Consider the following 27,133-nt stretch of genomic DNA (forward strand, 5'->3'; position numbering starts at 1 on the left):
TGAAGGGAACAGCAGTGATTTATTTGTGAATAACTTTAGCGACATCAGAAAGAGGACCGTGAGGATGACGGAGCACTAGAGGTGGGTGGCTGTTCCACGGGGGCTACAAACCAAAACGCTGCAACGCGAACTCAAGCTCTTCTTGCAATTCTTTCCTTTGGATGAAAACCTGATGATGGTTTGAGCAGATTCCTGTCGGTGCTGCTGCCGTGGGTCGTTGAGCGCGTGGTACCGGTGTACGTTTACCACAGAAATAAAACATTACCACATTCTGCCCATGGAGCAAAGGTTGTCATAGAAGGCAAACTGGGGAAAATACTTAAAATATCTTTGACATTCACAAAAAAAAGACCTTCTGCCACCACAGAAAACAGCAGGTGAAAACACTGGAACATCACTGGCTCGTCCATCCATGCTAGTGCTTTACACGCTACAACAAGGTACGGGTGAAAAATAAAGTGCTCCCCCCATTTCTGCCACATTTTGCTGAACTAGTGAGGGCGTTGATGTGAAGAGATCACAGGAAGCGGATTCCTGCTCCAAACTGGACTCCATCACATATCCTGGGGGGGAGAAGAGAGAAGAACACGGAGGTGATTCATCATGGAACAGATTGATAGTACGTCTGCAGAAGACAGATGTTTATTACTATTATTATTACTGCAGCTCAGTTTACTTTCATTAAAGCGTAGGCACCTTTTAGCCTGAAACTGGACCACATTACACTGGTCATGAAATCGCTCCACTGGCTTCCAGTAAGTCAAAGGATAGAGTTTAAAATCTTCCTGCTGGTCTACAAAGACCTGAATGTTCTCCCTGGCCCTGCCCCTTCTCAACCTTTCCCCGACCCTGAACCTAACCTGGGACTTGCTGATTGGGCCGGAGCTTCGGGAGCTGCATGCTGGCCTGTGGTCCCCACCCCCGGTCATCCCTCTGCTGCTTCCACCTGCCTGCTGTGCTGCTGACGTCCCCGACTCCCCCAGTCTGACCCTCGGCAGGAGGGTCCCCCCTTATGATCCAGGTCCTGGTCCAGGTTTCTACCCCCTTATGATCCAGGTCCTGGTCCAGGTTTCTTCCTCCTAAAGGGGAGTTTTCTTGCCACTGTTTGGCTTAAGGTTTTTCTCCCACTAGGGGAGTTTTTACCTGCCATTGTTTTGCCATTGCCAATGTAGTAATAATAATGCTCGGGGGTTTATGTTCATAATCTGGGTCTCTGGAAAGATCCTAGAGACAACTTCTGTTGTAATAGATGCTATATAAATAAAATTCAATTGAAAATGGAATTGAAAAGAAGAGTGCAGCTGCTGTGAAACATGGAGCTGGCTGGGTTCTGTCCTGGAGCTGGCTAGGCCTGGTACCTGGTACTGACAGAGCACTGACAGTGCGAAGGCCCTATTGTATCTGTAGGAATTTTTATTCTTTTCTTTCAATCTTTCTTTCTTTCTTTCGAAATGAGGGCCTTTTTTCCCCCTAAACGTGCCCCAAAAGTCACCAAATTTTGCATGCAAGTCAGGCCTGGCGAAAAATGTGATATTTCATGGTTTGCATTAATGGGCGTGGCAAAATGGCTCAACAGCGCCCCCTAGAAAACTTTTCTCTGCCATAACTTTTGAACGGGTTGTGATAAAGACATGTGGGTGGTGTCATCGCACATGGTTTTGAGTCCTTGACCATAATTGGTGCAAATTAGCCCCGCCCCTTCTTCTGATTGGTCGACATTCCATAGTTCCTGTTTTCTGCCATAACTTTTGAATGGTTTGACATCGTGGGCGGTGTCATGTCTGATATGCTTATGGGGGGCAGTGGCCATGAGGGCGAGGGCCCGTTCATCGCTGCTTGCAGCTTTAATTTATGATTACTTTAGTTAGTTTTGAAGTGACCATTGTGGGTTCTTCTTTCTGTAACCGAAGGGCAGCAGCAGAACATGTTTCAGATTCACTTGGGTCATGTCATGATGAATGCCCCCTGCCCCCCCCATAAAACCTCCTAACATAGCCGGGCCGGGACCAGGACTCCTACCGGTCTCCGCTCTGGACTCCCATTGGCACGCAGTAGTTGAGCTCCAGTCTGGCGATGTTTCCCAGACGCACCACGATCCCCGCCCCGTAGGACCAGCGGATGCACTCGGCCAGCTTCTGCAGGTGAGCCCGGGGGCCGTCGCCTGCACACACATGCAACCATGTCACAGGACGACCCAGGAAACTCAATTACAGGAAAAAACAGGTCCTCTTGGCTTTGTTTCAGACTGCAGTCGTCTTATGGCCCTGACTTTTCATCATTTAGGAGTTTAACAATATATCGTGCCACGAAATTTTGCGATACAAAAACGTCACGATACGTGTCGTGGAGGTGACAAACTACTATCTGATATTGGGTTATTAATATTAATCTATTGTGTTGACTAGTAACGTGCATCCGACCGCAGCTCGACCCGCGGACCAGAATCTTCCTCCGCTCATAAGAAACTAGTACCGTTTTGGTCCCGATCACGGGACTCTTGCAGGGTTTTGAGCTCTGAACTTTTACTGATGTAAGGCTGGTGTAGAGTTAAGCCTTACCTTATTAAATTAAACCTTTTTGGGGTGGTGAGTAGGATAAACACGGGGACAACTTCTGCTGAGTTCCAGTGTACTTTAATGTCCCTCAACAGTGTAGGATTTTAGAACATCAGCACAGCACCTAGTGCCGTACTGTGGCGTATCACTCCGCCCAATCTAAAACAGACTAATCACTACAGATAAACTGACTAGTGTCATTATAGTCCCTGATTTACATCAGAATACAAATAATATATTTATAAAATAATCAACCCTGAATTACCAAAATAACCTTCTTAAAGGGATTGTGACATGAAAAACACATTTTTCTTGATTTTTTGTGTTTTGTTGGGTGTCTTGACATCAATTACACCCAAAAAACAACTAACTTTTAACATTCAGTGTATTGTGTGCTTTCTGGGATTTTCCGCATAACTATGCAAAAACGGCGCACCTGGTTTGCTGGCGGGCCGTTACGTAACGGCCCGCTAAATCACCGCCCCCTCCACCCAGCTCCCTGCCTCCTCTCCTCTCCAGCGCACCATAAAGGCTGATTTATGGTTCTGCGTTACACCGACGCAGAGCCTACGGTGTAGGGTTACGCGGCGACGCGCACCGTACGCTGAACCCTACGGCGTAGGCTCTGCGTCGATTTAACGCGGGACCATAAATCAGGCTTAACACAGAGCTGTTTAGAGCCTCTTCTCTTCTCATCACCGGAGGAAAACTGCTAAGAAGACCCGCGGCCACTGACTGGACTTAAGATAAGGGGACATTGCTGCTTGCATGCCTTTATTTTTATGATTGTTTGCGGTGGACTGCTTTTCTGTGCATGCTTCGCCTGTCGCCCCCGGCTTAACTCTCCGACGCCGCTGTTAGAAGTCCGGTTCGGTGTGCGCACGGACTTCATCCCCGGGCTGTAATCGCCCTGTCTGGGCTGTGTGTGTGGGTGTTTGTGGTTCGGTGTGCGCGCGTGTGTGTGGAGACGCCGGCAGAAGTGTGTAGCGGTTGGTTGGAGGAGGTTTGGAGGAGGAGCGGAGCAATGATTGACAGGAAAGGGGGAAAGGAAGCGTTTTTCACAGCGCAAAAAAACACTGTAATAAAAAGCCAGGAATGGAGTACTGGAGTGAAGTTTTTCTTGTTACACTCTTTTAGACACATTTGAGGGATGTTGGCCAAGACTTTTAATAGTGTTAAAAGCATGTTAAAAATGATGTCACAATACCTTTAACAAAAATAAATCTCCTCTTACACTTATAAGGTGAGCATGAATCAATCTGTTTTATCATGTAAAATTGTATGTATTTATTTACTTTTATTTATTTATTTATTTATTTAATTTTAGTTGTTAAATTTCTGGAAAAGAAAAAAGTCAAGTCATAAATGAGAGAAACTATTCAGTTTGTGTCTAAATATTTGTACTTGTATGAAAGTGAAGATCATAATGCAAACCTTTTACTTTTAGTTCAGTTTGTGGAAAATGGTTGTCCTGGCTTTCTCTTTAAAACTTAAACAGTTATAAAGCATTATAAACTGTAATAATAGAGCAAACGTACAGTATTGTTTTGTATTTTCTGTCTTTCAAATAAAAGACCATTTTTTCCAGTCATATGTTCCTCATTCAAGGTTGTTAAAAAAATACTGCTATAATATCGTATGGTTATCGTGACCTCAATATCATGTATCGTACCGTATCGTGAGATTAGTGTATCGTTACACCCCTATCATTTCCTGAAGAATTACACTTTGAGTTTTCACTTTTCTTGTATTTTTGATGTTTTGTAACTACAAAAGTAATATTTCCTGAAATCATTTGCATCTGTTTGAAGGAAACAGGTGGAGAGCAGTCCGCCTCGTTGGATTGAATAAATATATATCATAGTTTTGCTTCAAGAAACGACAGTCTGGATAAAGATAACGGACGTAAAGAAGAGAAAAAAGGAAAAGGAAAAGGACCCGGTCTCTGTAGGAGAAGCTCGGCTCTGTGGCGTGTTGGATCCACCCACCGTAGTTGAGGTTGCAGAGATTGCCAGCGTTGAGGAAGAAGTGTGTTCTGAACAGATCTCCGAAGCCTCCCTTGCCGGGCCGGAACGGTAGAGGGGTGTAGAGGTGCAGCCCGCTGGCCCAGTACGCTTCCCCGCCCAGGAAGTCACCTGGGAAATCAAGACAATGGCATTGCTGCGTTATGAGAAGTGTTGACTTTCATATCTCTGCTAAGGTAATGGCTTCCGTATGTGCAGCGCTACAGGGTCGCTTCATTAAACACATACTGTACAGCTTAAAAAGCTGGATTTTATATTTCCTGTGAGCACCGATTCTCCTCATTAAGCCTTTACACAGATTGTCTGCGCTGCAGCGTTCCGTCTCAGAGAACCTCGTCTGAACTCTCCGCTGTTCCCAGACCACTTACGTTACGCCAAAGAGTTACGTAAACGCTACGTAAAGCCAAAGAGGATTCAAGCCTTCTCCCAAGTATCTTTTATTATTAAGTCGTCTTGAATAAGGTTTTACTTTCTCTCTAATGGCGCTTTTCCACTAGTACCTTCTCAGCCCGACTCGTCTTGCTCTCGTCTGTTTTTAATACCCAGATCAGAAGTAGGAGGTTGGAGACGTATTTGATTGTGTCTAAACGGAGAAGACAACAACACTAAAGATGTAGAACCTGGAGGAGATGATAGATGTGCTGCTGGGTCTGTGGCTTATGTTTGATATCAAGTTAAAAAATGAGAGTGAGAGAAGATTCAAGCAGCAACGCTTTTTAATTTTGTTTCTGAAAAGTCATCTGGAGCCGTGAGCAGCTATGAAGAGACAGAGATCCTGGTAGATCTGCTCGTTCCTCATCTCCCGTCTACATCCCTTTTTAATTCTCTCCTCAGCACCAGGTTTATGAACATCTGCACCTCAGAGTTGAATTCAAGAGACTTTTGCTGCCATTGCTGTTGAATAAAATTAACCAGCTTGTCAAGCTTCGTGCCCTCATCCATCAGACTCATAAACAGCTGATTTTACCTATTTTTTGTACCCGCTTTTAAACATATTTTTAAAAACATTGCATTTATTACGCACTTCATGGGGGACTTATTTTTTCTCTCTTTGTTCTCTCGTATTTTATCTATGCTATGGTTTACAGCATCTAAGTCCAGCAGTACTTGTGATTGCCCAATGGATGTTGCTTTATATTGATTGTTAGGGCCCGAGCACCTTCAGTGCGAAGGCCCTATTGTATCTGTAGGAATTTTTTTTCTTTTTCTTTTTCTTCTGACGAAAGGACGGCCTTTTTTCCCCCTAAACATGCCCAAAAAGTCACCAAATTTTGCATGCAAGTCAGGCCTGGCGAAAAATTTGATATTTAATGGTTTACATTCATGGGCGTGGCAAAATGGCTCAACAGCGCCCCCTAGAAAACTTTGTGACTCAAGCCCCACAACACGGTTTGACGTACATGCACGAAAATCGCTACACACCTGTATCATGGCACAACTTAAAGAAAAGTCTCTTGGCGACATGGCCGAAACCGAACAGGAAGTCAGCCATTTTGAATTAATCGTGTCACTTTGGCGCAATTTATGCCATTCCTTCGGCAGTTAATTCAGCCCGAACCATAACGTGCACCCAGGTGTGTTATACATCAAAATGTCCTGCGACAACACGCATTACTTTTCTCTTTCAAAAGCGTTACCGTGGCGACGCTAGACGCCAAAAAGCGCGCCCACCCTTCATCTGGTTGGTTCAGACAGAAAAAACGTTGTGCCTCAAGCCCCATAATACGGTTTGACGTACATGAACGAAAATCGCTACACACCTGTATCATGTCGCAACTAAAAGAAAAGTCTCTTGGCGCCATGGCCAAAACCGAACAGGAAGTCGGCCATTTTGAACATTCTGAATTAATCGTGTAATTTTGGAGCAATATATGCCATTCCTTCGAGAATTAATTCAGCCCGAACCGTAACGTGCACCCAGGTGTGTTATACATCAAAATGTGCGTCTCCATCCTGCGACTACGCGCATTACTTTTCTCTTTCAAAAGTGTTACCGTGGCGACGCTAGACGCGAAAAAGTGCGCGTCCCCTTCATCTGATTGGTCCATATTTGATAGTTCCCCAAAAGTCACCAAATTTTACACCCAAGCCAGGCCTGGTGATAAATGTGATATTTCATGGTTTGCATTAATGGGCGTGGCCTAACGGCTCAACAGCGCCCCCTAGAAAACTTTTCTCTGCCATAACTTTTGAATGGTTTGACATAAAGAGTCGTGGGTGGTGTCATGGGACTCGGTATAGAGTCCTTGACCATAATTGGTGAAAATTAGCCCCGGCCTTTCTTCTGATTGGTTGTCCCTATTTCCTGCTATAACATTTGAATGGTTTGACATAGAGAGTCGTGGGTGGTGTCATGGGACTCTGTAATGAGTCCTTAGGCTTCGTTGGCCTGAATTAGCCCCGCCCCTTCTTCTGATTGGTTGTCCCTTTTTTCTGCTATAACTTTTGAATGGTTTGACATAGGAAGTCGTGGGTGGTGTCATGTTTGATATGCTTATGGGGGCGGTGGCCGTGAGTGCGAGGGCCCGTTCATCGCTGCTTGCAGCTTTAATTTGGTTTGTTTCTGTATTGTCCTTTTGCATATGTTATCTGTACACGCACTGATGCTGATGCTTTTACACAAGTGAAGTTCCTAACGGATAAATAAAATTATTTATTATTATTATTATTATTATTATTAGAAGCCGTGAGTTACTCTTTCTCTGATTTCCTCCTCCTGACTCAGACGTCTGACTCCAACCCCCCGACCAATCAGTGGCCTGTAATGTGATGATGTCAGATACAGCCGACTCAGCCGCTTAGAACCTCGGCAGAATAGTTACAGAAAAGTATCTACTCGGCACGTTAGACCCCTGGTGGAGAAGAACCAAACCGAGTGGAGGAGAGTCGAGCTGAGTAGGTACTAGTGGAAAAGAGCCATAACACAACCATAGAAAAATGCATGTGCTTGACAACCCAGTGGTATTTTAGATGCATGTACTGAGACATGACCTGTATTCAACCTGACATGAGACACCAGCCTGCCACTCTGGGGGCAGCTCAAAGCTTTCTACACAACCCAAACTGTGCTGTTTAGGGCCAAGAGGAAGACTGTGTGACAATGATCAACCCTGCAAATTCCTCGTGATCAGCAGAGCTTGGATTTAGTTTTGCATGTGATTAAAAAGAAAAGAAAAAACTGAACAAAACAACTACAAATGCTAAATGTTTCAAACTGAAGAAAAAAAAAATTGTATCCAAGCTAAATACTACCTGTGCTTATCAACATGTTTCCTTGGTTTTCCTTCATTTTTTTTAATCATCAAATCTGTATTGTGGTTCACTTTAAGGGCCTGATTTACTAAGATCCTAAATAAAGAGTACTAAATTGCGTGTGCACTGAAAAAGTTTGCACGTGCTGTTGTTGTGTGTTTTGCGGGTGATCAACTAAGAATGCTTGCGCAATTGATAACAGGTGCAAACCGCAGTATTTAAATGAGGTGTTGCGCGTCTTACGGTTTGCGCCATGGAGACTCTGGATGGAAAGCAGATAGTCGCAAGCGCAAAATGAAATTTGACGAGTTGGAGTTAGAGATATTAGTGGAAGAGGCAAATAAACACATTCATGAACTACAGCAAAGAAATTTAAACATTACCAAAAGAAACGCAATATGCGATAGAATAAATGCAGTTGGTAAGACAAAAAGAACGGCAGATGAGGTTAAAAGAAGGTGGCAAGATATAAGGCGAAGAACTAAAGAAAAAGTGGCCTTTAATAAAACTTGTGCAACCATTTTTAAAATAGCATGCAGCAGAATAAAGACTCTCTCTCTGCGTATTCTTTGATTTTGGCGATGTCGCCTCCTTGCCACAATAACAGCAGCCATCGGTGCGTAATGCTGGGCAGATTAGCACCTTCCTTTCCAACGTATTAAATACAGACGCAATCACAATCCCCGCAAAAACTTTCAGTCTTGGTAAATCTCATTGCGGGTGGTAAATGAACCTATTTGCATTTTCCCCTCCCAGTATTTAGGATTTCTGGCGGGTACGCCCCATATTGATTATTCATCAGGGCAAAAGTACTAAATGAACAGCGTGTGCTATTTTGCTCATTTGAGAGACGCAGTCGTCTTTGCACGCTGTTAGTAGATCAGCTTGCACATTGGTTTGCGGGTGATGTCAAGTTTGCACACGTTTTTACGCACGCAAACCTTTAGTAAATCAGGCCCTAAGTGTCTATCAGGCTTTACAGCATGTGTGAGAAGCTAACGGAGCAATAATTGAACTAAATCACTTGTTTACTTTTGCATTTAAGAAACTTGCCAAGTTAACATGGATAAACTCATATCATTTAGTTGTTATTGATGGAAGCAGATCATTTAATCTGGTTAACAAGTTCTCTTATCTGAATTTACTTCACTTTTAAGTTGCAACAAAAGCACTTGAGGAAGCATTCATGCCACCAGCTTTCCCTGGAAAAGGCAATCATAAAAAATAAAAAAAGAAATATATAAATAAAATAAATATATATTATATATTAAAAATGCATATATATATATATATATATATATATATATATATATATATATATATATATATATATATATATATATGCCTCAGGTTTTTACCAACATGGTATTAACCATTAATATATATGCAGACAAAAGGAAAAAAAAGGCAATCAATACAGGACTGTCTCAGAAAATTTAGAATATTGTGATAAAGTTCTTTATTTTCTGTAATGCAATTAAAAAAAAGTTGATTTGTAATGAATCCAGAATGTATGACATTTTTGTTTTTGTAATTGCATTACAGAAAATCACAATATTCTAATTTTCTGAGACAGTCCTGTATATGTCTTAACACACGTCACAAGAATACTCACTCACTCACTCACTCACGTACGTGCGTGTGTATTTATTACTTATTATTATTGTATGTGTGTATTTATTACTTATTATTGTATGTGTATTTACCTTCACTCTGTGGGCCAATGCTGTACATCCCAAACCCTCGTACACTGGTGGGACCGCCAAGGTAGAACCTGGAACAAAAACACATCCCTTTCTCATCCACAAGTTCTCACCATATCAAAGCCAAAATGGATCAATTAAAAAAAACACCAAAGCACAAACAACTTAAAGAAAAGAAGCCATTTTGCCGTCTTCAGACACTCAGCCGTACCTGTCAGCGATGCAGGAGGGCAGCCGTCTGACGGGGTAGAGCATCCCCCCCCAGAGAGACGCAGACAGGACCTGGAAGAACACAGGATATGTTCCAACCCACAGCAACACCACATGGATTCAGAGAGGAATTACTAATTTAAAAGAAATCTCCTCTTTCTTAACTAGTGTATTTTCTGGACTATAAACTGCTACTTTTTCAGAGGTTTTCAACCATGCAGCTTATACAAATCTATTCTGTGGATTTTTCTTCCAGCGCTCGGGGCGCTCTAACCGGAATTAGAATCAAAACTAAGACTAAATAAATGCAAAGAAGAATACGCTACTTCTTCTTTAGCAGATAGAAGTAGAAGCAGATTTCAAACAGATAAATAGATAAATAAATACTGGTTATTTTCTCTTGGTTCTGTCCCGTTTTAATCAGCAAAGTTGCTGCCGTGTTAAAAGACACTGTTAGGAAAGATCTATTTAGGTACAAACATGTACATCATTTACAGTTCTAAATCTTTCTGTACATGTAGTAAATATCTAATCTAACAACATGAATATCTGCGGCTTGCATATCTTTTTTTTTTTTTTTTTTTTTTTAAATAGAGCGGATGCGGCTTATAGTCCAGAAAATACGGTAGTTTTCTACAACCTCTTAGCAAAGCTAAGCTTCATTTTGTCGTTCATCTGAGCAAACGTGCAAAGAAAAACAGAAAAACTCCCAAAGAGATAGGAATAATGTTTGAAAACATTTGTAGTAGCTTATTTGTGTCATACGGAGTCCCAGAAGAGCCGTTTGTTGAGCTGCAGCTCAAAGTCCTCCTTGAGAAAGCTGGCGTCTCCTCCGGTGTAGCCGGCCAGCTCCTGCAGGAACACAAGCACGCTCAGCTGGAGGAACCTGCACAAACCTGCACAGACCTGCACAAACCTGCACAGACCTGCACAAACCTGCACAGACCTGCACAGACCTGCACAAACCTGCACTAACCTGCACTAACCTGCACAGACCTGCACTGACCTGCACAAACCTGCACTAACCTGCACAAACCTGCACTAACCTGCACTAACCTGCACAGACCTGCACAGACCTGCACAAACCTGCACAGACCTGCACAGACCTGCACAGACCTGCACAGACCTGCACAGACTTGCACAGACCTGCACAGACCTGCACAGACCTGCACAGACCTGCACTAACCTGCACATACCTGCACAGACCTGCACAGACCTGCACTGACCTGCACAGACCTGCACAGACCTGCACAGACCTGCACAGACCTGCACAGACCTGCACAGACCTGCACTAACCTGCACTAACCTGCACAGACCTGCACAGACCTGCACTGACCTGCACAGACCTGCACAGACCTGCACAGACCTGCACAGACCTGCACAGACCTGCACAGACCTGCACAGACCTGCACAGACCTGCACAGACCTGCACAGACCTGCACAGACCTGCACAGACCTGCACTGACCTGCACAGACCTGCACAGACCTGCACAGACCTGCACTAACCTGCACAGACCTGCACAGACCTGCACAGACCTGCACTGACCTGCACTGACCTGCACAGACCTGCACAGACCTGCACAGACCTGCACAGACCTGCACAGACCTGCACTAACCTGCACTAACCTGCACAAACATGCTGCTTCCACCACGTGTAAATCATCCCAACGCTTTCTGACAACAAAACAGAACTGTTCATTTGTTTTCACGATAAAAGCGATGCCCTGCTTCCCATCAGGCTTTCAGGATGTGAACACGGCTGACGGCTTGACGGCGAGGGACACGTGCGCTTGTGAGCGGTTTGCATGCAGCTGCTTCATCAAGCTTTTTCCTTCTACAGGACTGTCTCAGAAAATTAGAATATTGTGATTTTCTGTAATGCAATTACAAAAAACAAAAATGTCATACATTCTGGATTCATTACAAATCAACTAAAATATTGCAAGCCTTTTATTATTTTAATATTGATGATCATGGCTTACAGCTTAAGAAAACTCAAATATCCTATCTCAAAAAATTTGAATATTCTGGGAATCTTAATCTTAAACTGTAAACCATAATCAGCAATATTAAAATAATAAAAGGCTTGCAATATTTCAGTTGATTTGTAATGAATCCAGAATGTATGACATTTTTTTTTTTTTTTTTTAAATTGCATTACAGAAAATCACAATATTCTAATTTTCTGAGACAGTCCTGTACAAGCAAACGTGAAGACGGAGTTTTTGCAAATCTCCACTTTGGCCGGAGTTTTCAGAAATGATGGTTTTTGGAGACTTTGAGCTTCGTTTTCGTGTAAACCGACGACCAAAACGTGTGAAAACCCCAGCGTTTTTGCTGCGTTTCAACGGGGCTCCTGCCTCTACGGGGGTTAGGAAGGAGCCGGGTGAAGCTCATCAACACTCCTCATTACTCCGTCAGCAACCAGTGGGAGCACTTCTGTAAACTGCTTTATACGTTTGCTGCTCTGAGGAATTTACGTGTGTGTGTGTTAACACAATGCCAAAAGGGAGTGACTTCAGCACTCATCTCTGCCAGCAGCTTGTGAAGGGTTGCGAGCAGTACTCGAGTTGTAAAAAAAGAAAATCTGTCGGGATGGTGGATTTTATCATATGGGGACAGATAATTTGTGCTGATTACAAATAATATAATATATTACAAATAATAGCAGTGACCAAAACACCTGCAGAAATACTGCAGGAATGACATAGCAGCAGTTAAATGCAGCCTTCTGTAAGCTTTAAATATCCACTGGGCTTACATCAAATACATCAAAACACAACAATAAAAAACACTTTTCTGAACTTATCAATATGACTCTGTCCTTCACAGGATAAGTAACATGGATCACTGCAAAAACTCACAATCTTAACAAGAATATTTGTCTTATTTCTAGTTAAAATATCTTATTTTAGTAAAAAAAAATCTCATTACACTTAAAACAAGACTCATCACTGTAAAAAACAACAATTTTCACTTGTTTCAAGTAGATTTTCACTTAAAATAAGTAGAAAAATCTGCCAGTGGAACAAGATTTTTTTTGCTTGTAATGAGAAGATAAATCTTGTTCCACTGGCAGATTTTTCTACTTATTTCAAGTGAAAATTTACTTGAAACAGGTGAAAATTGTCAAATAAGTTATTTTTCTCTAAATGTTGAAATAGCAGTAAAACCACATTCATTGATGAAATGACATAAGGGATGGAAAGGGGGGATGGCAGTTTTACAGGGGGGATGATTTGGACCATTTTTATTTCAGGGGGGGATGATTTGGACCGTTTTTATTTCAGGGGGGGATGATTTGGACCGTTTTTATTTCAGGGGGGGATGATTTGGACCTTTTTTATTTCAGGGGGGGATGATTTGGACCGTTTTTATTTCAGGGGGGGATGATTTGGACCTTTTTTATTTCAGGGGGGGATGATTTGGACCGTTTTTATTTCAGGGGGGGATGATTTGGACCGTTTTTATTTCAGGGGGGATGATTTGGACCGTTTTTATTTCAGGGGGGGATGATTTGGACCGTTTTTATTTCAGGGGGGGATGATTTGGACCTTTTTTATTTCAGGGGGGGATGATTTGGACTGTTTTTATTTCAGGGGGGGATGATTTGGACCGTTTTTATTTCAGGGGGGGATGATTTGGACCGTTTTTATTTCAGGGGGGGATGATTTGGACCTTTTTTATTTCAGGGGGGGATGATTTGGACCGTTTTTATTTCAGGGGGGGATGCCGTCCCCCCTCATCCCCCCTCAACTCCAGTACTGGTTGCAAGCGTGAAAGGTTCTTCAGGAATAACAGGCCGTAGCGAGACTTCCCAGGAGTAGGCGACCCAGAAAGCTCATCCAAAGATCAGAGCAAATACTGGGAGAAACTGCTAAATAGCAGAGCGATACATCTAAGACTCTCTAGTCCTCAGCTGACCCGCTCGTCTGAAAAATATTGGAGATGACGGTATTATATAAGACTTAGCAAGTATGGCTTGTAGGCAGTGGCGGCTGGTGATGAAACATTTTGGGGGGCGCACTGGCGAGTGGGGATTACAACAACTATAAACTCTACTTGAACATAAATGTTTTTGTTATTTTTTATTACATATACTACATATAGCATATTTTACATAAACATATTTTAAATTTTTCAAGCAACAAAATAACATATTTGAACCATTTTTCAGATTTTTTCAGTTATTTTATAGAGATATTGACAGATATTGTCTGAAAAATGGTTAAAATATGTTATTTTGTTATTTGAAAATGTTTTAATTTGTTTTGTTGATTAGAAAATAAGTTTTCTTATTTTTGTGAGGAGGGATATATATTGTTTTTCGGCACTACCTTGTTCTCTATAGCTGATAGAACATGAATTACTCCTATGTGGGATCAATAAAGTTCTTATTTTTGCCATCTGAGAAAATTAAATATATTATATTTGGTGCCTAACTGTTTCCCAACTATATTAGTGCGTGTGTGAATGAATAAATGAGACGTAAAACGTACATTTCTTTGTAGAAAGGCGCTTTATGAAAATAAGTCCATTTACTTGTATTAGTTTACAGCGCAGTCTTGAACATCCAATATGGCGGCAACGTTGACGTATCGCAGCAGCTCCATGGAGGAGGAGGAGACATGGATGTGGCTGTGACTCCGTTTGTAGCGAGTGACAGATACAGTCGCGCGTCTACACTGTCGGGGTGTGACTTTGATTGATTCATGAGCTGTCAATCAGATTGGATGAAGAATGACAGAAAACACGCTGATTGGCCACGGAGGAGAGTCTTTGAGTAACCAATTAGAGACCAGCATGAAGTCACATGGAAGAAAAGTTTAAGAACATACAATACACACTCATTTGGCCATTGACACCTATGTATTTCAGTCTGCACAAAAAACAACTCTGAATAAACCCAGTATGGGATGGGAAGGCTTGAAAAATTAAGTCAGACACATTTTATGAGTGCACAGATGTTATCATTACTTTTTATTACGTCATTTATGTGTACTGTGTCTATATATATATTTTTTCCCCTGTAATTTTAATGGGGGCGGCGCCCTAGCGCCCCCTATTGACAAGCCGCCACTGCGTGTAGGGCTGGGATCCATTCAAATGTCAAGAATCCATTTGATTCAGATTCTTAAGATTCAGAATCCATTATCAAGATTTGATTCGATACAGATTTGGGTTAGTGTTATTAAAACAGTTTTTTCAGCTGTTGCATGAATTCTATGACTGTAGTTCTGCAACATATTAATACTAGTATTATATTGAGATTCAACAGCAAGTATTGCAGCTAATGATGCTGTAAGGACCAATCAGCTCCCAGAATGCTGATAGAACTGAAACAGAAACATCGTGGGGCAGAATTATCAAACAGATCCAGGGCAGCAAACGTATGAAATCCGTTTTAGTTTTTCCCACATTGTGTTTACATTTTTCCACTTTTGGTCTATTTCGATTTTTAATTTTTGAGAATTTGGTTTTCAGCATTTTATGCAAATATAACCCAGAATATGTAATATGTAACATAATATGAAGTAATGAAATATAAACAATTTATGCAATTATACATTATTATTATATATTATTTTATGTCCATTTGAAACTTGTTTGAGGATGATGGAGCAGCATGTTACAATGTTCACACATCCATGTATTGATGGTGGAGTGCTGAACAGAAATGATTATTTCCTGAATATCATACAGAAAATGATTACTTCTGCTAATCTTTGATAAAAGTGGTTCTACAAGCAAGTGAAACATCTGTTCTCCTTAGTTTTACCACGGAAAACAGCTTTTTAGATCTGATGCATAATCTTAGAATAGACTAAAGTGGTACAACACTGTACGACTTGCAGGACAACTTTTTCAAAGCTGTAAAAGAAAAGCAGAAGAAGTGTCTCCTCACTCACCTGGTTGATGCGCAGTAAGGCACCTCTGCTGGGGAAGATGGCCGAGTTTCTGGAGTCAACGGACACGGTGTGCTGCAGAGACCAGGAAGAGACCAGGGTGAAATGATGGAAAAAAGGATTTTATATCCCCTAAAAAAGTCCCTCGTGAAGTTAAAACTTATACACATCAATGGCAAGGATAGAAACTACGGAGTATTAGGGCCAGGCAGGAGAAAAATAAAAATAATATTTGAGGAGGAAGATTTTTTTTTTTCATTAAGCACTTGGAGAAAAAAGTCAAAATGTCGAGAAACGAATCAAAATTTTGTGAATTGAAATGTTGAGAAAAAAAAGGCAAAATTTAAACTTTTTTCTCGAAATTTTATTTCGACATTAATCTCGACATTTCGACTTTTTTCTCGACATTTTGACTTTTTTCTCGACATTTCGACTTTTTTCTCGAAATTGTACATTAATCTCAACATTTCGACTTTTTTCTCAACATTTCGACTTGTTTCTCGACATTTTTCTTGAAATTGTACATTAATCTCGACATTTCGTCTTTTTTCTCGAAATTGTACATTAATCTCGACATTTCGACTTTTTTCTCAACATTTCAACTTTTTTCTCGAAGTGCACAATAAAAAAAAAAAAATCTTCCCCTCTCAAATATTTTTTCTCCTGCACGGCCCTGCTACTCTTCCGTATAGAAACAGCGGGCGAGGTAAAAGGAATTGGGCTTAATAAATGCTAAACAAGGCTGTGACGTACCGAGAGGGCAGACTTGAGCGAGTGGCCGCTCTCCTCCCGCACGGCGAAGGAGGCGCTGCGAGCCAGACATCCCAGCTCCCTCCACACGCCCTCCCACTTCAGCGTGTGGCTCGTCACGCCCACGGGGAACTGGAAACACATGGAAACTGGGTTTACTATCTCCAACAGTCTGGTGTTGGTGGCTCAGGACAGGTCTGGTGATTACTGGTCAGTCCAGCGATCACCAGAGACCAGCCTGCTCGTTAGGAGAGATGGAGGACGCCACATTCAGGTGTTTAGGACGGAATGTTGATGGAAACACAACAAACGTGGCGTACATACATCGCCCGCCTCAAGACAAACACACAGATCCTTACGTTTAATTCTGCAGACACGCCTCTGTCAGTCTCTTTTAAGGAACTCCATGGAAACTGCCCAGTGACTTTATACATGTTGAGGGTGAGGCTGGAACACAAAAGACACAGTACATTACATTGTTTATTGGACATGAACTTTGCCTAACAATATAATTATATATTATATATCTTCTAATATAAATAAAATTTGCAAATCAACCTGTGGTTGGAACATGCCACAAATTAGATACTATTGCAATTTTTTTTCGTAATACTCAAACGTTATATCAAAATGTAACAACCATTTCCTTCTGTTGGGTAACAAAATAGTGCAAAGGACAACATGATGAAGAACAAAAATATATAGCCATCCTTTGCACTCACTGTTTTTTTGCAGACTCTGCACATAATAGATGATGTTTGCTCCTCGTCACTCTTTTTAAATCCAAGCCAGTTCCAGAGCTGGAGCCTCGTTTAACAACGAGCTCCTCGCTCTCAGATCCGCCTTCCGCCATGTTTGTAAAGCCTGATTTATGGTTCTGCGTTAAATCGACCTACGCCGTAGGCTCTGTGTGGATTTAACGCAGAACCATAAATCAGCTTTACACAAAAATGTCACCAACGGGAATTTAGCGTTTTTACCTCGATGACAAATTCTTACCGTGGGGAATTTCTTTGACGGTATATCGTGAACGGTAAAATATCGCCCATTCCTAGTGTGAATCCAGCACTAGGGCCCCTCTAGAGAGCGGCGGTAAGAAGCCTGCAGGCTGACGGTGAAGTGCTCTTACTTGCGTTCAAAGTAACCGGGCTGGGGCTTGAAGAAGGACAGGCCGTAGGAAGTTTCTTTAGTCCCGTAGGAGAACTGGAAGGTGAGTTTCTCTGCTCGCCCCAGCATGTTGGGCAGCTTCAGACCCAGGACCTGGAGGAGGGCACGATATGCACAAGATAAGGATGTGATGAGGAGCCTGTAGCATCCTATAATGTAGTAATTTCCTGAAAATGTAATAACACCTGAAAATGTAATAAAATTTGCACTTAACTCAATCGAAGATGTAATAAAACCCAATAATGTAATAACTTCACCAATAATGTAATAAAATATCCTGACTGATATTGTAATAACATTTTTACCGATAATGTAATACCTTATTACGTTATTGGGAATTTATTATCATTTTCAGGTGGGTCTTTTTTTTTTTTTTCCAAAACTGATAATGTAATACTTGACAAATAATGTAATATATATGTTCATTTTCAGTCCAGAGTTCTACATTTTGTGTTTTAAGTATCTAAGAATGTTTTATACGCTGGATTTGAAACAACTGAATGACTATTGGGTTAAATTGCAGACTTTGAGTACCAATATAATAAATTCCCAATAACGTAATAAGGTATTTAATTATCGGTAAAAATGTTATTACAATATCAGTCAGGATATTTTATTACATTATTGGTGAAGTTATTACATTATTGGGTTTTATTACATTTTCAATTGAGTTAAGTGCAAATTTTATTACATTTTCAGGCGTTTACATTTTCAGGAAATTATTACATTATAGGAAATTATTACATTATAGGAGCTACACGACTCTTTCCCCTTGTGTGGTTGTCAGTAGCTTATTTGTGAATACACGTCTTCACATCTTCATCCAAACCTTGGAGGCCTACTGTGCTTTAGCATGAATAATCTAAGGTTTTGTGCTTCTCACCATACTGCCTTCATTGTTTCCAACCATAGTGTTGTAGCTTCCTGTCAGTCTCTTGACTTCCATCACCTCAAAGGTTACGTCCAGCCCGTTGGGCAGAGCGTCTGCACCTGAGGAAGAATTCAAGAAGGAACTCTTTATCGTATCACTGCATGTTCTTAGCTACACTACATGGTAGGGGTGTAACGATACACTAATCTCACGATACGGTACGATACACGATACTGAGGTCACGATAACGATACGATATTATAGTAGTATTTTTTAACAACCTTGAATGGGGAACATATGACTGGAAACAATTGTCTTTTATTTGAAAGACACAAAATACAAAACAATGCTGTGCGTTTGCCCTATTGTTCCAGTTTGTAATGCTTTATAACTGTTTAAGTTTTAAAGAGAAAGCCAGGCCAACCATTTTCACAAACTGAACTAAAAGTAAAAGGTTTGCATTATGATCTTCAGTTTCATACAAGTACAAATATTTAGCCACAAACTGAATAGTTTCTCTCATTTATGATTTGACTTTTTTCTTTTCCAGAAATTTAACAACTAAAATTAAATAAATAAATAAAAGTAAATAAATGCATACAATTTTACATCATAAAACAGATTGATTCATTTTCACCTTATAAATGTAAGAGGAGATTTATTTTTGTTAAGAAGGTTATTTTGGTAATTCAGGGTTGATTATTTTATAAATCTATTCTTTATATTGTGATGTAAATCAGGGACTATAATGACACTAGTCATTTATCTGTAGTGATTAGTCTGTTTTAGATTGGGCGGAGTGATACGCCACAGTACGGCACTAGGTGCTGTGTTGATGTTCTAAAATCCTACACTGTTGAGGGACATTAAAGTACACTGGAACTCAGCAGAAGTTGTCCCCGTGTTTATCCTACTCACCACCCCAAAAAGGTTTAATTTAATAAGGTAAGGCTTAACTCTACACCAGCCTTACATCAGTAAAGGTTCAGATCTCAAAACCTGCAAGAGTCCCGTGATCGGGACCAAAACGGTACTAGTTTCTTCTGAGCGGAGGAAGATTTTGGTCCGCGGGTCGAGGCGTGGTTGGATGCGCATTACTAGTCAACACAATAGATTAATATTAATAATCCAATATCAGATACAGTTTGTCACCTCCATGACACGTATCGTGACGTTTTTGTATCGCGAAATTTCGTGGCACGATATATTGTTACACCCCTATTATATAGTCAGTTAGAAATATAATTCTAGGCCTTGAGAAGCAGATGTTTTGGCAGGATTGTTAAGGTGTGACTGCTGGCCTGAATCCGGTACCTTCATACGTATCGATGAGAACCTCCACCTCCTTGAAGATTCCCAGACGGAGGAGTCTCTGCCTGGCCACGTGGGCTTTCTTCATCACCTGAAACAGATCTCTGCACTCAGGGAACGTAATACTGGTGATTTGACGGCGTGTCGTACCGTAACGTGCAACAGTACATACATCGATGAGATTCCTGGCGTGGAAAACATCGGAGATCTCATAGCCGAGCAGATCCTCTTTGGTTCTCCCCAGACCCTGAATATTGACGTGCTGAACAACGACCTGCAATCAGGGACATTTGACTACATCGCTACTAGATCCACCAAACAAACAGAGAAAAAAACACAGCATGGATTTTTCCAAAACACAAATGAAAACTTGATCTATCTTAATGCACGACTTCCCTGACCCTAGTAAAAACACAGTTTTATTTTGTTTATTTATTTAAATTGCTGCATTTGTAAGCATTATTTCACAAAATGTTTGACACACCAACTGAGCTCTTGCTCCATAAAAACCATGACAAGCACTCTGTTCCATCAGGCTGATATTTCTGTGGAACGTTATCATCGCTATGGTACGACGGAGTATTAGGGCCAAACTAAGACAAAAAAAAAATTGGAAATTACGAGAATAAAGTCGTAAAATTACGAGAATAAAGTCGTTATTTATGAGAATAAAGTCGTAATAGAATAAAGTCGTAACATTACGAATATAAAGTCGTAACATTACGAATATAAAGTCGTAACATTACGAGAATAAAGTCGTAATATTACGAGAATAAAGTCGTAATATTACGAGAATAAAGTCGTAATATTACGAGAATAAAGTCATAATTTATTACGACTTTATTCTCGTAATTTTACAACTTTATTCTCATATTATTATGACTTTATTTTCGTAATTTTCTTCTTTTTTTTTTTCTTAGTTTGGCCCTAATACTCCGTCGTACTATGGGGACTGGCCCACTATTTAATAGTGTTTAGTTCATCCGGGTTTGTGGGTAATCATTTTAAGGTCCTCCCACAGCATTTCAAGTTTTGGTGTGGATTGTTTGTAGGTGACCAAATAATTATTTTACCCAGGAATTTACCAATTCATTCAGTAAAAATCCTACAATGTGATTTCCTGGATTCTTTCCCTCCATTCTGTCTCTCATAGTTGAAGTTAGCTATGATGAAAATTACAGGCCTCTCTCATCTTTTTAAGTGGGAGAACTTGCACAATTGGTGGTTGACTAAATTCTTTTTTGGCCCACTGTATTTGAGGAGACAATACCACAAAAACTATTGACAAAAGCATTGTGTGCGTGTTGGGCTGGTTTCCCTGTGGTGGTGTGGGGGGTCTGGGGAAGCCGGGGAGCAAGGTGGCGTTGTTGGCGCTGATCAGAGGTGTCAAGTAACAAAGTACATACTCCGTTACCTTACTTAAGTAGAAATGTTGGTTATCTATACTTCACTGGAGTAATTATTTTTCAGACGACTTTTTACTTTTAATCCTTACATTTTCACGCAATTATCTGTACTTTTTACTCCTTACATTTTAAAAACAGCCTTGTTACTCTATTTCATTTCGGCCTTAAATAAAAACTATCCAGTTAAATTGCTCCATCCGGATAGAGTGAATTTGGTTGTGGTTGTTTCAGATGTTCTTGTCCAGTTTTGTTCTTACATCCGTTCCCTCAGATTCCTGCAACTAAACTTGGATGTACATTCCAATAAAGGTTAGGATAAATGATAACATGAACATGAAGTTTGACTTTTTGCACCATTAAAATACTTATAGGCAACTAGTCATCATATCTGCTGCTCTCTGAAACACATGTTAATGCTCAATAGTACACACATATGGTTCTTTAATATATTTGCATTATACTAAGATGCATTCATTTTCAATGGCTTTTTCCCCCTTACATTACTTTTACTTTTATACTTTAAGTAGTTTTGAAACCAGTACTTTTATACTTTTACTTGAGTAAAAAACTTGAGTTGATACTTCAACTTCTACAGGAGTATTTTTAAACTCTAGTATCTATACTTCTACCTGAGTAGTGAATGTGAATACTGAAGACACCTCTGGCGCTGATGATGATAGTAACTACCCTTTTTATAGTTTGTAGTACTTATCAAAGAGATCTACAACAAGCATGAGGTCAAAAATAATATTAACAACCATAGTATCATTATTGCTAGTATTATCACTATTATTAGTCTTATTATTATCATCAGCACCTCCAAAACCGAGGCCATGGTTCTCCACCGGGAAAGGGTGGCGTGCCTTCTCCGGGTGGGTGGAGAAGTGGGAACGGATAAGCGGTGGAAAATGGATGGATGGATGAATGGATTATCATCATCATCATCATTATTATGATCATTATTATTACAAGTATGTATTTACAGCTATGTGTACGTCTTCCTCTCTGTGTATATATGTATATGTATGTGAGTGCAGGCTTGCATGTTTATATTTGGATCTGTGTTCATACATGCATCATGCATGTAACACAGACATTAAAAAATACTTACAGACCTCACTCACTTTCTTTTTTGTTTGTCCTTTTCATTTTGTCTGTTTGTCTTATGTTGGCATGTATGTCTTTTTTACTGCAACACAGTTCACCACTAAGACACATCACACCAACACTCCATCAACCACCACACTGCACACACTGCACCCATCACTGTCTTCTCTTCCCATCAGTCCTGTCCATCCATGTTTCACTTCAGTGATTTTTGTCAGAATCAGGAATTCAAATGATAATAAAATTTGGTAGATCAGACTGTCAGGGAGTCCTGGTGAAGAACACACTCACCCACGCACCTTAAGAAAACTAAAATCTCCTGCAAGACTGAAATGCATAAATATGTCATAGATAAATGTTTTATCAAATCATGGTACTAACCATTAATATACATGCAGACAGTTAAAAAAAAAAAGACAAACACACAAAGAAAGAGATAATAAATGCAACTAACCCCAGAGATCAACAATCATTTGCATTTTAAACATAGTACTTCCATACTATCCTGACTCACATCTTTATTTTCCAGGATCTCCTGCTTGGAGTCTTGTTCCTGCTCCAGCGGCTCCATCAGGTCGTCAGGACTGACTCCCAGATCCCGGCCGTGCATCGGGACGGCGTCCATACTCTGCAGCAAGAGCAACACATGGGAGTTAAAGGGGACCTATTATGAAAAACATGTTTTTTCTTGTTTTAACATATATAAAGTGGTCTCCCCTCACCCTGCCAGCAGAGGGGAGACAAAATACCATGAATTTCTGCAAGCTCTCTGACCCCCGCCGGACAGAGTCCCCCAGTGTCACGTGGTTTTTTTTGAGCCGATTAGAATCTGCTCCCGTCGTTACGTAACGACGGGAGCAGATTTCCATAGGTTCAGCCTCCGCTGCTGAAACCACGCCCACAACCAGCTCTCTACGCAGGCTGGAGCGGTCCTTGCCTGAGCCAGTCGGACGCGTAGCGGATCCGGGTTAAATCATCCAGGTTCCCGGGTGGTTTGGGAGCTGGGTCCTCGGGGGTCTGTCCCAGGTCGGACCAGCTTCACCCTCTGAGATTTTCAGGCAAATCTGTCGGTTTGATCCCCGGTAACGGGCGATGCGCCGCGGATGCGCTCCGGAGCCGATCTGTGCGCCCGCCGTGGCGTTGCGGCGCCCGTCGCGCAGCATCCGCCGGGCAGCATCCGCCGGGCAGATCCGGCTGAAATTCCGCTGGTCGGTCCCCGGGAGTCCCTGCTACAAGTCCAGGCGGGTTCCTGCGGTCCCGGCCGGTCGGAACCGGTCAGATTCCCTGGTTAAAGCCGCGGTGATGCGCGCTGCTCCACTTCCCGGTTCCCAAAGCGTGGTCCGTCCGACTAAATTGTCCAGGTTCCCGGCCGCTTTGGGAGCAGGGATTTCTGGGGTACGTCCCAGGCTGGATCAGCTTCAGCCTCCGAGATTTTCAGCGAAATCTGTCGGTTTGATCACCAGTAACGGGCGATGCGCCGCAGAGCCACGCCGGGCGACCCGGCGTGGCTCCGGGGCCAGCGTTCAGCATCCGCCGGGCAGATCCGGCTGAAATAGTGCATAAATGTTATTTATATACAACTCATATTTTATTTTTTTAACAATAAAGTTGCCATTTGTGAAAATACAGTGTTGTGATAATTTACAGGCTCGGGCTGCTCTGGCGGAGCGAGGTTTATTCTCCTCCCCTGCCTCACGTCATTCAGGGAGCCAATCAGCACAGAGCCTCATTATCATACCCCCCCCTTCCCTTAGAATGGAGCACAGAAAAAGAGGTTAGAAGCGGTAAAACTAGTGACAGGGCCCACAGGCTGGATTTATGATTTATGTAGAAAAAACAAGCTTTAGATTGTTTTTAAGCCATTCAAGGCCTGTTTAAAATATACATTAAATGCCATAATAGGTCACCTTTAAGTCTACTGTCTATACAATGTCTAACATGAGGTATCATTAAAGCCTTCAAAATAAGATTTAAAAAATAAATAAATAAAACTGTGCGATGAAAAAAAAGGGCAGGAAGGTCAGTGGGCGGGGCTTTCATCTGTCACAAAACCACTGGAAGTCACTACAAATGGACTACTGGAGGAGAATAAATGGAGCTAATGTGGGGAATTAGTCATATTGATGGAAGGTGTTTCATCTAAACAGTACCACATAACAAAACTAACTATCATTTTCAGGTTTTATTTAAATATTTAGGCTAACAAAATGACCGAAATGCTTCCTCTGTAGCTTTTAGTTGAGATTATACAGGGTTCCTACACATTTTTCAAGGTCAAATTCAAGCACTTTTCATGCACTTTCAAGGGTCATTTTCTAAATCTTCAAGCACCTTATCGCTGGGGTCAAATATCTACAGGAATATATATAAACTCATAATTATTTTTTCCGCTTTTTATCACAATTATGTACATTGTATCGCGCTGTAAACATCTAGTTATGTTTTATTTCTCCTTATAATAACTAAACTTTACAGTCTGATCCCAATTTTGTGAAAGACACAGAGCTATAAGTTCAAGCACTTTAACCAAAATTCAAGCACTTTTCAGGCCTTGAAAACACAACATTGCACTCAAGCACTTTCAAGGATTTCCAGCCCCCGTAGAAACCCTAATTTGATCACATTACAGTGTATTTCGTCAGTATTTCATTAAGCTTTGCTGAAGATAGTGATACACCTCTTCACCTACACCAATAAGCAGTACTGGAGTTGAGGGGGGATGATGGGGGATGGCATCCCCCCTGAAATAAAAACGGTCCAAATCATCCCCCCTGAAATAAAAACGGTCCAAATCATCCCTCCTGAAATAAAAACGGTCCAAATCATCCCTCCTGAAATAAAAACGGTCCAAATCATCCCCCCCTGAAATAAAAACGGTCCAAATCATCCCCCCCTGAAATAAAAACGGTCCAAATCATCCCCCCTGAAATAAAAACGGTCCAAATCATCCCCCGTGAAATAAAAACGGTCCAAATCATCCCCCGTGAAATAAAAACGGTCCAAATCATCCCCCCTGAAATAAAAACGGTCCAAATCATCCCCCGTGAAATAAAAACGGTCCAAATCATCCCCCCTGAAATAAAAACGGTCCAAATCATCCCCCCTGAAATAAAAACGGTCCAAATCATCCCCCCTGAAATAAAAACGGTCCAAATCACCCCCCCTGAAATAAAAACGGTCCAAATCATCCCCCCCTGAAATAAAAACGGTCCAAATCATCCCCCCTGAAATAAAAACGGTCCAAATCATCCCCCCCTGAAATAAAAACGGTCCAAATCATCCCCCCCCTGAAATAAAAACGGTCCAAATCATCCCCCCTGAAATAAAAACGGTCCAAATCATCCCCCCCTGAAATAAAAACGGTCCAAATCATCCCCCCTGAATAAAAACGGTCCAAATCATCCCCCCTGAAATAAAAACGGTCCAAATCATCCCCCCTGTAAAACTGCCATCCCTCCTTTCCATCCCTTATGTCATTTCATCAATGAATGTGGTTTTACTGCTATTTCAACATTTAGAGTCATCACCAGAAAAATAACTTATTTGACGATTTTCATCTGTTTCAAGTAAATTTTCACTTGAAATAAGTAGGAAAATCTGCCAGTGGGACAAGATTTATCTTCTTATTACAAGCTAAAAAATCTTGTTCCACTGGCAGATTTTTCTACTTATTTCAAGTGAAAATCTACTTGAAACAGGTGAAAATTGTTGTTTTTTCCATTGATGAGTCTTGTTTTAAGTGTAATGAGATTTTTTTTACAAAAATGAGACATTTTAACTAGAAATAAGACAAATATTCTTGTTAAGATTTAGAGTTTTTGCAGTGATCCATGTTACTTATCCTGTGAAGGACAGAGTCATATTGATAAGTTCAGAAAAGTGTTTTTTATTGTTGTGTTTTGATGTATTTGATGTAAGCCCAGTGGATATTTAAAGCTTACAGAAGGCTGCATTTAACTGCTGCTATGTCATTCCTGCAGTATTTCTGCAGGTGTTTTGGTCACTGCTATTATTTGTAATATATTATATTATTTGTAATCAGCACAAATTATCTGTCCCCATATGATCAAATCCTCTATCCCCCCTGATTTTTTTTTTTTTTTTACAACAAGTACTGCCAATAAGATGCATACATTAGTGTTTCTTGGTCTTGGTTTTCCTAAATAAGTACATTTTCCAGGGTGGTAGAACATGCTGTCCTGTGAGTGTGCAGCTGCAGCCTTCACTGGGCTGGTAGGTCAATGTTTAAAACGCCCGTAAAAGGCCGGCTGGAGGACTTAAAGCGCTTTACCTTTGCATGGACAGTCCCCATGGCAACGATCCGAGTCTACAGGCTTCTTCAGGCAGAACCTGCTGCTTTTTGGCGAGCTGGGAAACAGAGAAGAGACTACTGTTTCAAGCACCAAACCCCCTTCAAGGGAGACGCCATGACAGCTCCTCCGGTCCGGTGCGGCGTTCAAGGACCCTACGGAAACCCGAACAGCAGCGGCGTTCGCTTTTAACCGGGTACAATGACACAGACAAAGAAAGGAATAGTTAGTGTCACATATTTAGTCAATTTCATTGGTAACATGTGAATTTTTTTTGGCATGTGTTTCTCAACTAAAAGTTGGTGTCAGAGAAATCTAAATGTGTGTGATGGAAAGTCAGCAAGCGGGTATTTGTGGAAACATGGTGTCAATGACTCCCCCTCTATAATGTTTAAAATGACAAACTTCCAATTTGTTATGCAGGTAATAATAACAACCTTTATTTATCTATGAATATCTATATCCATATCGAGAAACAGTGATTATAGGTTTGGCATGAAAGTCAAACAGTAACACTGAAAAGAAATACCACACACTTTTATCTCCAAGCTACATTGAAGA

General features: G+C 41.1%; 1 protein-coding gene across 1 annotated transcript; it reads right to left on the reverse strand.

Moving 5' to 3' along the window:
* On the reverse strand, nt 1-26,715 carry samm50l (sorting and assembly machinery component 50 homolog, like). Its single transcript, XM_061714080.1, has 15 exons — nt 26,554-26,715; nt 22,777-22,890; nt 19,922-20,023; nt 19,753-19,840; nt 18,451-18,557; nt 17,530-17,660; nt 16,760-16,847; nt 16,404-16,532; nt 15,654-15,725; nt 10,510-10,596; nt 9,746-9,816; nt 9,538-9,605; nt 4,544-4,690; nt 2,020-2,161; nt 1-563 (listed from the first exon to the last, which is right to left on the reverse strand). The coding sequence occupies exons 1-15, from the start codon at nt 26,572-26,574 to the stop codon at nt 518-520; spliced, it is 1,413 nt and encodes a 470-aa protein (XP_061570064.1). The 5' UTR covers nt 26,575-26,715; the 3' UTR covers nt 1-517.
* Nucleotides 26,716-27,133: the final 418 nt, after the last annotated feature.

The sequence above is a fragment of the Cololabis saira genome, chromosome 23, assembly GCF_033807715.1.
Source record: "Cololabis saira isolate AMF1-May2022 chromosome 23, fColSai1.1, whole genome shotgun sequence".
NCBI classification, from domain to species: Eukaryota; Metazoa; Chordata; class Actinopteri; order Beloniformes; family Belonidae; genus Cololabis; species Cololabis saira.